The sequence below is a fragment of the Bombina bombina genome, chromosome 4 (genome assembly GCF_027579735.1).
Source record: "Bombina bombina isolate aBomBom1 chromosome 4, aBomBom1.pri, whole genome shotgun sequence".
NCBI classification, from domain to species: domain Eukaryota; kingdom Metazoa; phylum Chordata; class Amphibia; order Anura; family Bombinatoridae; genus Bombina; species Bombina bombina.
The window spans coordinates 62,120,881-62,132,774 of record NC_069502.1 but is presented as its reverse complement, the minus strand read 5'-3'; the positions used below and the strand labels follow the sequence as shown (position 1 = coordinate 62,132,774).

At 38.1% G+C, this 11,894-nt stretch overlaps 1 protein-coding gene across 1 annotated transcript in view; it reads right to left on the bottom strand.

Moving 5' to 3' along the window:
- Positions 1 to 801: 801 nt before the first annotated feature.
- SELENOI (selenoprotein I) overlaps positions 802 to 11,894 on the bottom strand; it is a gene marked incomplete in the record, with an annotated part of 159,067 nt that continues 147,974 nt past the window's right edge. The window contains 2 exon segments of the mRNA XM_053709491.1: positions 802 to 4,602; positions 4,719 to 4,901. Of these exon segments, the coding sequence (XP_053565466.1) occupies positions 4,489 to 4,602; positions 4,719 to 4,901 (297 nt within the window).

The window sequence follows — 11,894 nt, the reverse complement described above, 5'->3', positions numbered from 1 at the left end:
GCCTGTACAACGGCAAAGAGAATGACTGGGGTAGGCGGAGCCTAGGAGGGATCATGTGACCAGCTTTGCTGGGCTCTTTGCCATTTCCTGTTGGGGAGGAGAATATCCCACAAGTAAGGATGACGCCGTGGACCGGACACACCTATGTTGGAGAAATAAGACTTACTTACCCCAGGACACTCATCTACATATAGTAGATAGCCAAACCAGTACTGAAACGAGAATCAGTAGAGGTAATGGTATATAAGAGTATATCGTCGATCTGAAAAGGGAGGTAGGAGAAGAAATCTCTACGACCGATAACAGAGAACCTATGAAATAGATCCCCTAGAGGAAGACCATTGTATTCAAATAGGCAATACTCTCTTCACATCCCTCTGACATTCACTGCACTCTGAGAGGAAAACCGGGCTTCAGCCTGCTGCGAAGCGCATATCAACGTAGAATCTAGCACAAACTTGCTTCACCACCTCCATGGGAGGCAAAGTTTGTAAAACTGAATTGTGGGTGTGGTGAGGGGTGTATTTATAGGCATTTTAAAGTTTGGGAAACTTTGCCCCTCCTGGTAGGAATGTATATCCCATACGTCACTAGCTCATGGACTCTTGCTAATTACATGAAAGAAATAGTGGGTTCTCCCTTTATAGCTCTCAAACACATGGTCAAAGTCCCACAGTTCCAGGGAAAATGCTGTCAAATTTCTCTGTAGGAGGCAAAGCTATCCACAACATTTCGGTCTCTGGATCTTTAACACTATCTTGTCTATTTTCTGTAGCCACAGCAGAAATAATAAGTGAACCATTTTACTTTCTATGATTTTATTGATTTACAGGTCATAAAAAGTATAAATACATAATGGCACCACAAAGATACATTTTTCATACAAATAATACAAATTTGAAGCAAGAGGCCACTGTGATTTTGGAGTAATACCTCTTGTAGGTTTTCAAATCACTAGACACTTTCGTGAGATCTTCTTATGTTTAAACGTATGACAAAACGTTCAGACTTTAGTTTACACAAATATATGTTCAGTTGATTTTTAATCATTTATTCTCAGTGTTTTTCTGTGATTATTCTAGTTTGACATTCAAAATCCCAAAGGAACATGAAAGTGGAAAGAAAACTTTCCTGATCCAAATAGAGCACATAACTTTAAGACACATTTATATTCACTACTATTACCAAATTTACCTTTTACGCTTGTTATCCTTTGTTGAAAAGTATTTGCTCAGTAAGAGCAATGCAGTATTGGGGACAAGCTGGTGATTGGTGGCAACACACTCCTGTCTCGTCATTGGTGCACCAGATGTTTTCAGATAGCACCCAGTGATGCATTGATGCTCTTGAACAAACTTTAATCCATTTGCAGGAGTTAACCACATAGAGCAGTATGGTACTGTTGCTTGCTTAGAACATACATTTTTTTTTTTTTTACAATCATGTCCTTTATGTGGTAAAAATTTGAAAGCCAGTTTTAAACTGTAGTCCAATTAATGTCTAATTCTAAATCAACCTGAACCACAGAGTAGCACACACAGCTTCATACATCTCTTAATATGCAGATATGCACATTTTATGTATATATCAATATTTACTTCATGTAAACAAAACCAATATCTATCACACTAAAATATCTTAAAGGACAGTAAAGTAAAAACTTTCATAATTCAGATGGAGTGTACAAATTTAAACAACTTTCCAATTTACTTATATTATCAAATTTACACATTTGTACATCTACATCGTTTCATAGGAGCTCAGGAGCGTGCACGTGTCTTTACTAATCTATGGCAGCAGTATTTGCAACAAGGTATAATATGCTGCTTAAAACACTGTTGCCATAGAGTATTAAAGACACGTGCACGCTCCTGAGCACCTATGTAAATAGGAAAGTTGTTTTAAACTACATGTTCTATCTAAACCATGAAAGCTTAATTTTGTCTTTTTAAGATTCAGAACACAACACAGAAACGTAAAAAATGAATCATATAGCCATATTTAGATTTACTTTTTTTTTTTAAAACTTATACTAATAGTTGATGCAGCCATACGTACATAAAAAATTAACACTTTAATAATACACTTTTAAACAAAAACAGATAGTCCATAATTAAATCCAAAGTAATATCCCATATTGAGTTTGTTTAGATTTCAAATTCTTTGTTGGAATATACAGAGATTCTGCTGTTTGCTTTAGTACGGCTCAGGTCTCTATTTGCAGTTGATATTTAAATCCTTACCAATGAAGCGCTGCAAACCAAGTCCATATTTAAAGATGCATCTGTTCATCTTGCATACGATTTCTTCATTTTCACATCAGAGCAAACCTGCTCATGCGTTTGTTGAAGAGAAAAAAACAAACAAAATAGAACCCCCCCCCAAAAACCCCCCCACCAACAATGCAAAACAGAAGGACAATGGACAGGAAAATAGATACAATTTCAGAAAGATCTGTTATTCTTTATCCTACATATGAATTAAATATGTACACATTGAGACGTATAATTGTCCATTATTAAATGAGAAAAAAAACCACACAAATGTACACAATTGCCAATAGTCCGTTTCACATTTAACACATTTTTTATAACAATGATTTAGAATTTACAAAACTTAAAATAATTAGACAATGTTGTTTGTCTATGCTTGAGAGCAGCTGGCAAACATATCACAAGATACATTTTACAGTAGTGTGAGTTACTACGCAGTTGGTTGGATTCAAAATGTCACTCCAGTCATTGAAAACATGGCCAACTATTCTTTATTACAAACTGGTGTATGAATCTCAAACCAAAGCTTATATTTATTAAAACAAAAAGTCAAAGGTGAGTGGACCTGCTCCAACTTTGGTAAAAATATACTTAAATGATACATTTCGTAAGAGAGATACCACCAAGAAGAAAATAAATATGATAGTTTGCAATAGCTTCTCATGGTCTGTAATTGAATCCACTTCAACATACATTTGTAAAATGGATCTGTAATTCTCACATTAATAATACCAATACTAGCTTTACATAATACCACAGACCGCACTTGGTACCTCCAAGTGTACCCTGTCCAAAAATAAATGGGTTTAGATACACTCTTCATTCAAGCACAGGAAGTCTATTAAAAAAAAAAAAAAATAGGCCACAAAGAAAATCGGCATGCTTTTCCTTCCCACCACCAAACTGTCAAAACCAACAACAAATAAGCAACTAAGAAGTAGCACCAGACACATTAAATGAAAAAAAAGAAAGAAAAAGAAAGAACTTTAAGATGCTATCTAACGTAAGAGTGCAAGGACAAACCTTTTGCATATACCTGTGTGTAGTGGGGCTTGATGTCCTAATCTGGAATTACAACTGGAAGGGTAACAAAATATTCATAGAAATATGCAGAAAGATTCATAGAAATATGCCTTTATGGCTATTACATCTAAAAAAACGCTTCTCATTAAAGGGTTTTATATAACTTTAAACATTTTCATTCTTAACATAAAAAAACAGGTTTCTAACTTTTTTGCTAAGATGCACAAAATCTGTGTTTAAATTTCATGGGCAAAGGAAAAATATGAATTCTTCCCAAAACTTTATGAAGAAACATTATTGAAATATTAAAAAAAAGTGGCAGCAGATATTCAGTATGCATTTAAATTAAAATGGTGTAAAATACTGCACCAAAATCAAGAATAGCTTATTTTGCCTTTGCTCCTGAAAAATGGAGTAAACACTCCAAATTGATCCTAAACTACAAAACATTAAACGTTTGAGCAATAATAATTTAGACAGTGATTTACACATTAAATAACAAGCCTCAGACCACAACTATTTGGTCATAAGACAAATGCCAAAATAATGTTGGATTTTAAATCCACAGTACAACTATCCTGTCAAGAAGGGTTTGCCACTGTACTGCTCTGCTATATAGCTTGAATAACATTCTACGAGGTAAGGTTATCAGTTCTTTCTCCAGTATGTGTTAAAGATACTATGAGTGCCTAAATAAAAATCATAAAAGTCAAAAAGAAGAAAAAATAAAAAATTAGAGTTGTAAACTTTGCAACGCTCTATCATAAACATGTGTGCTTCAGAAAAATATGGTTTGGGTTGAGCTTATCTTTGTTTGTGCTCCTGCAAATTAATGGCACACAACTTACCAAAAAGATCATTTCTTTGGACGGTGTACCCTGGGTGTCATTGGTTCAAAAGGGTGTATTAACAACTATGTTTATGTTCCCAGTGAGATTTCATGTGCAGAAGAGCACAAAGGTACACAACGCAAATCCAAACACGAGAAGAGAGAGGCAGAATGTAGGAAATTATAACTGTACAAGAACATTCAGCTGGTCTAATATTTACAGTCAGTCTTTGTCAGTTATACAAAGAGGTTTGTGTTAGTACTCCTTATAGGTCCAAGTACAGTACAGTTGGTTCCAGTGTCTACCCAGAGGGTGTATGCTTTTGTTTGTGGTGATGGACGAAGTGCAGGGAAGCTCTCTCTTTACAAAACTTCTGCAGACTGCAAGCCGACTTTCTCTTCCTCCTCTAGTCAGTCCGAATTAGGCTTTTTAAGTGAAAAAGGCAAAATGTTGAAGTGTTTACTCAATTGGTTTACCTGGAACGGGAGAAGAAATAGTCCTTGCTAAATCATATTTCATAGACAAAAGAAAAATTCTCTAGTGTCAATTTATGTATTAAATATTTATTCTGGAATAGATTCTGTTTACTTACCACGCTTACACCATAATGTATGTGTGCAACAGTTACAAGTGCTGTAACAATAATCAGCAAGACTCCTTCACTCTTCCGGGCAAATCCAGCTGTTACAGTGAACACAACCAGGGTCAGTGGGATGAGAAGCCAACTCAGAGGCTGACATCTCGTACTGCTCATCTGGCATACTATCAGCTGACACTGTGAAAGAAATGTACATTTATTTACAACTGCCAATCATGATTATAATGGTGCAGTACAAGGCAATATTAGAACTGTAAATCACAGGAAGAAACAGAATTAAATGGAATTGCTTCAATAATTGCCTTGCTTCAAAGAAGATCACTTATTAATAAATAGATTCGATAAGTAGAGAGTTTGGACAACATTTGTGCTTCCATGGCAGATCAGATGTCGCTGCCAAATGAGCAAAACAAAAAGCTTAATAAAGTGAGCTGATCATTTAGTGCAGCCTGACAAGTTAAACAATGCTAGAAAAACAAGGTTATAAGAGCAAGTTAAAGACATACAATTTGTATCCTGAGTTTTACCTTAAGGGCCCAGTTCTCTAAAGCTCTCAGCTTAGATAAGACTATCTAAAATGATTGCTCAGCACTGCAACATCCCTTAAAAGATTCTAGAAAGGCATCACTACCTGTATGCCTGAATGTGAATGCAAACAGTGTAGCACTGTATGAAATTAAAGTTATTTTGAATTTACACGTTGTGTTTTGAATTTGAATCTACTTGTCATTTAAGTTGCATCAGATTTAAACTGTAATTTCTGTTTTCTGTTTATAGGTTTAGATTTCGTACCCAGCAATGTATTTAGGATTATGAGCGGTACAAATTCTAAATTTGCTTTGAATTTTTTTTGGTAACTAATAAATTAGGATTATAATTCTGTATAATTTTTGCAAACTGCCCTGCACTTTGTTTTTCTATGTAAAACAAACCTTGCAGTTTCTGGGAGTGGGCAGCATAGAAGTGTTACCTGGGTTGTAACAGGTGTCTTCCCAGGGTGCGTCTAATGTTGCCTCACAGCGCCCACATTATATTCTTCAAGGAGCAGGGGTAAAAGGGACAGGTTATGCACAATTTTTCTTTCTTGATTCAGATAGAGAATACAGTTTTAAAAAAAAGTTTCCAATTTGCTTCTATCATCAAATTTGTGGTGTTTTCATTATATTCTTTGTTAAAGATATGTCCAGATAGGCAACGTGCACGTTTGCAGCACTACATGACAGGAAAGAGACACGTGCACACTCCCAAACTTACCTTCCCGCCTTACAAGAAAGGTTAACAAGAAAAGAAAGACCGATAACGGAAGTAAATTGGAAAGTTGTTTAAAAGTGTATGTTCTATCTGTAACATGAAAGAAAATGTTGGGGTTTTATGTCCCTTTAAACACACAGTTCTATGCAAGCAATAGCGCAATAATACAACACATTGGAGCTTTTTCTTTTTGCTCTTTTATGTCCCTTTAAACCTACTTGTTTCTTTAGAGTGCATGAAATTAAACAGTTGCTAAATGTTTTCATCCATAGCAGGTTTGATCCTTTGCAGCTAATTGCAAAATGCAGATCTGTCAGCAATATCTATCCATTAAGAGCAATCATGCTAAACTGAATAGCTCATTTGAGTGGAGTACTTAATTGAAGATAGGCAGACCCATGAATTCGGGAATGAACTATAAAAAAACGCACTCAGCACATTGAGCAAATTATTTCCAGATAAAACACCAGTACAGAGGAGCACCCCCAGATACAGCAGGAGTCCAGAGAGTAAGCTAAAAATACTGATTTCAATTTAAAGAATGGGGTTAAAGACCATCCGTTTCTTCAAAATACAAGTGCAGAGGCAATAAAAAGTTGGGACATACACCTTGCGCCTGTCGTACATCTGCTTAAACCACAGGTTAGATAATGCATCACCTTTGCTACATGAAGTTTTTATTGATATTAAAGTTACAATATTGGTGCTTTTGAATTCATTTAGAAGTATTATTACAATATACTTCTATTAGCAATCACACCTAGTAAAGTTCTCATTGCTTTAGTCATACATTTGACTGTGTATATATAATTTGTGTAGTATACATCTATATGTATACTGGACTCCACTTATACAGTTGTGTATACTAAGGTGCTGAGGCGTACTGCATCAATGACAATTTAAAATTTGATCAAATGCCCCATTTATGAAATGGTTGACGTTTTATGAAAACATCATTTATGTAAGAACTTACCTGATAAATTAATTTATTTTATAGTGGCAAGAGTCCATGAGCTAGTGACGTATGGGACATACATTCCTATCAGGAGGGGGCAAAGTTTCCCAAACCTCAAAATGCCTTTAAATACACCTCCTAACCCTTAGTTTAAAGGGACACTGAAACCAAATTTTTTCTTCGTTCTCTTGCTATCTTTATTGAAAAAGAAGGCATCTAAGCTAATTTTTTTGGTTCAGTATACTGGGCAGCACTTGTTTTATTGGTCGGTTAAATTAATCCACCAATCACCAAGAACAACCGAGGTTGTTCACAAAAAATGGACCGGCATCTAAACTTACATTCTTGCTTTTCAAATAAAGATACCAAGAGAATGAAGAAAATTTGATAATAGGAGAAAATTATAAAGTTGCTTAAAAGTGCATGCTTTATCTGAATCATGAAAGAAAAAATGTGGGTTCAGTGTCCCTTTAACATGTAGCCAAGAAGTGAGGTGTAAAAGGAGGTGTAAAAGGAGGAGTAAAAAGCATACAAAAGAGGAACTGGAAAAATAAAGTGCTTTTTACAAAAAATACTAACCACAAAAAATAGGGTGGGTCTCATGGACTCTTGCCACTATGAAATAAATTAATTTATCAGGTAAGTCCTTACTTAAATTATGTTTTCTTTCATGTAAGTGGCAAGAGTACATAAGCTAGTGACATATGGAATATAATACCCAAGATGTGGAAATCTACAAGTCACTAAAGAGGCAGGGATAAAATAACCGTTAAATCAGCTAAGAAATTAAATTCCCAAAGAATTATCAAAAGCATTAGAATCAAACAGACAACTGCCTGAAGAACCTTTCTACCAAAAGCTGCTTCCGAGGAAGCAAACACATCAAAATGGTAAAATTTAGTAAAAGTATGCAAAGACCACGAAGTTGCTGCTTTGCAAATTTGATCAACTGAAGCTTTATTCTTGAAAGCCCAAGAAATGGCAAATGATCTAGTAGAATGAGCTGTAATTCTCTGAGGAAGAAACTGCCCTACCTCCAAATAAGCTTTGTGAATCAAAAGTTTCAACCAAGATGCCAAAGAAATTGAGGCTTTCTGACCTTTCCTGGGGCCAGAAAAAATAACAAATAGACTAGAAGTCTTTCTGAAATCTTTAGTAGCCTCTACATAATATTCCAAAGCTCTTACCACATCCAAAGAATGTAAAGACCTTTCAAGAGTATTCTTAGCATTAGGACACAAGGAAGGAACAACAATTTCCCTATTGATGTTGTTAGAATTCACAACTTTAGACAAAAAATGAAGTCTGCAAAACAGCTTTATATTGATGGAAAATCGGAAAAGGAGACTCCCAAGAGAGAACAGACAATTCGGAAACTCTTCGAGCAGACGAGTTAGCCAAAAGCAATAATTTCCATGAAAGTAATTTAATATCCAGAGAATGCATAGGCTCAAAAGGAAGAGCCTGTGCAAAACCAAATTGACACGACAAGGATAAGTAAATTTAATAACAGGTTTGATACAAATCAAAGCCTAAACAAAACAGTGAATGTCAGGAAGTTTAGCAATCTTTCTATGAAATAAAACAGAAAGAGCAGAAATTTGTCCTTTAAAAGTATTTGCAGACAAACCCTTATTCAAACCATCCTGAAGAAACTGTAAAATCCTTTGATAAATGTTCCTTGAAACAGACTTACGAGCATGTATCATAGTGCTAATTACTGAGTCAGAGAAACCTCTATGACTAAGCGTTCAATTTCCATGCCTTCAAATTTAGAGATTTGAGATCCTGATGGAAAAAAGACCCTTGAGACAGAAGGTCTGACCTTAAAGGAAGTGTCCAAGGCTGGCAACTGGACATCCAGACAAGATCCGCATAGCAAAACCTGTGAAGCCATGCTGGTGCTATTAGAAACACATGAGATTGTTCCATTATGATCTTGGAGATCACCCTTGGAATAAGAACCAGAGGCGGAAAAATATAAGCAGGTTGGTAAAACCAAGGAACTGCTAAGGCATCTACCATCTCCGCCTGAGGATCCTTGGACCTGGAAAGCTTCTTGTTTAGACGAGAGGCCATCAGATCTGGATAGAGAGACCACTCCCCTGGATGTAAAGACTGGCGGCTGAGATAATCCGCTTCCCAATTGTCTACACCTGGGATATGAATCACAGATATTTGACAAGAGTTGGATTCCCCCAAGAAAGAGATACTTCCTTTATTGCTGAAGGACTGCGAGTCCCTCCTTGATGATTGACATATGCCACGGTTATACTGTCTGAAAAACAGAATTTATGTTTACCTGATAAATTACTTTCTCCAACGGTGTGTCCGGTCCACGGCGTCATCCTTACTTGTGGGATATTCTCTTCCCCAACAGGAAATGGCAAAGAGCCCAGCAAAGCTGGTCACATGATCCCTCCTAGGCTCCGCCTACCCCAGTCATTCGACCGACGTTAAGGAGGAATATTTGCATAGGAGAAACCATATGGTACCGTGGTGACTGTAGTTAAAGAAAATAAATTATCAGACCTGATTAAAAAAAAACCAGGGCGGGCCGTGGACCGGACACACCGTTGGAGAAAGTAATTTATCAGGTAAACATAAATTCTGTTTTCTCCAACATAGGTGTGTCCGGTCCACGGCGTCATCCTTACTTGTGGGAACCAATACCAAAGCTTTAGGACACGGATGAAGGGAGGGAGCAAATCAGGTCACCTAAATGGAAGGCACCACGGCTTGCAAAACCTTTCTCCCAAAAATAGCCTCAGAAGAAGCAAAAGTATCAAACTTGTAAAATTTGGTAAAAGTGTGCAGTGAAGACCAAGTCGCTGCCCTACATATCTGATCAACAGAAGCCTCGTTCTTGAAGGCCCATGTGGAAGCCACAGCCCTAGTGGAATGAGCTGTGATTCTTTCGGGAGGCTGCCGTCCGGCAGTCTCGTAAGCCAATCTGATGATGCTTTTAATCCAAAAAGAGAGAGAGGTAGAAGTTGCTTTTTGACCTCTCCTTTTACCGGAATAAACAAACAAGGAAGATGTTTGTCTAAAATCCTTTGTAGCATCTAAATAGAATTTTAGAGCGCGAACAACATCCAAATTGTGCAACAAACGTTCCTTCTTTGAAACTGGTTTCGGACACAGAGAAGGTACGATAATCTCCTGGTTAATGTTTTTGTTAGAAACAACTTTTGGAAGAAAACCAGGTTTAGTACGTAAAACCACCTTATCTGCGTGGAACACCAGATAAGGAGGAGAACACTGCAGAGCAGATAATTCTGAAACTCTTCTAGCAGAAGAAATTGCAACTAAAAACAAAACTTTCCAAGATAATAACTTAATATCAACGGAATGTAAGGGTTCAAACGGAACCCCCTGAAGAACTGAAAGAACTAAATTGAGACTCCAAGGAGGAGTCAAAGGTTTGTAAACAGGCTTAATTCTAACCAGAGCCTGAACAAAGGCTTGAACATCTGGCACAGCAGCCAGCTTTTTGTGAAGTAACACCGACAAGGCAGAAATCTGTCCCTTCAGGGAACTTGCAGATAATCCTTTTTCCAATCCTTCTTGAAGGAAGGATAGAATCCTAGGAATCTTAACCTTGTCCCAAGGGAATCCTTTAGATTCACACCAACAGATATATTTTTTCCAAATTTTGTGGTAAATCTTTCTAGTTACAGGCTTTCTGGCCTGAACAAGAGTATCGATAACAGAATCTGAGAACCCTCGCTTCGATAAAATCAAGCGTTCAATCTCCAAGCAGTCAGCTGGAGTGAAACCAGATTCGGATGTTCGAACGGACCCTGAACAAGAAGGTCTCGTCTCAAAGGTAGCTTCCAAGGTGGAGCCGATGACATATTCACCAGATCTGCATACCAAGTCCTGCGTGGCCACGCAGGAGCTATCAAGATCACCGACGCCCTCTCCTGATTGATCCTGGCTACCAGCCTGGGGATGAGAGGAAACGGCGGGAACACATAAGCTAGTTTGAAGGTCCAAGGTGCTACTAGTGCATCCACTAGAGCCGCCTTGGGATCCCTGGATCTGGACCCGTAGCAAGGAACTTTGAAGTTCTGACGAGAGGCCATCAGATCCATGTCTGGAATGCCCCACAGCTGAGTGACTTGGGCAAAGATTTCCGGATGGAGTTCCCACTCCCCCGGATGCAATGTCTGACGACTCAGAAAATCCGCTTCCCAATTTTCCACTCCTGGGATGTGGATAGCAGACAGGTGGCAGGAGTGAGACTCCGCCCATAGAATGATTTTGGTCACTTCTTCCATCGCTAGGGAACTCCTTGTTCCCCCCTGATGGTTGATGTACGCAACAGTTGTCATGTTGTCTGATTGAAACCGTATGAACTTGGCCCTCGCTAGCTGAGGCCAAGCCTTGAGAGCATTGAATATCGCTCTCAGTTCCAGAATATTTATCGGTAGAAGAGATTCTTCCCGAGACCAAAGACCCTGAGCTTTCAGGGATCCCCAGACCGCGCCCCAGCCCATCAGACTGGCGTCGGTCGTGACAATGACCCACTCTGGTCTGCGGAATGTCATCCCTTGTGACAGGTTGTCCAGGGACAGCCACCAACGGAGTGAGTCTCTGGTCCTCTGATTTACTTGTATCTTCGGAGACAAGTCTGTATAGTCCCCATTCCACTGACTGAGCATGCACAGTTGTAATGGTCTTAGATGAATGCGCGCAAAAGGAACTATGTCCATTGCCGCTACCATCAACCCGATCACTTCCATGCACTGAACTATGGAAGGAAGAGGAACGGAATGAAGTATCCGACAAGAGTCTAGAAGTTTTGTTTTTCTGGCCTCTGTCAGAAAAATCCTCATTTCTAAGGAGTCTATTATTGTTCCCAAGAAGGGAACCCTTGTTGACGGAGATAGAGAACTCTTTTCCACGTTCACTTTCCATCCGTGAGATCTGAGAAAGGCCAGGACAATGTCCGTGTGAGC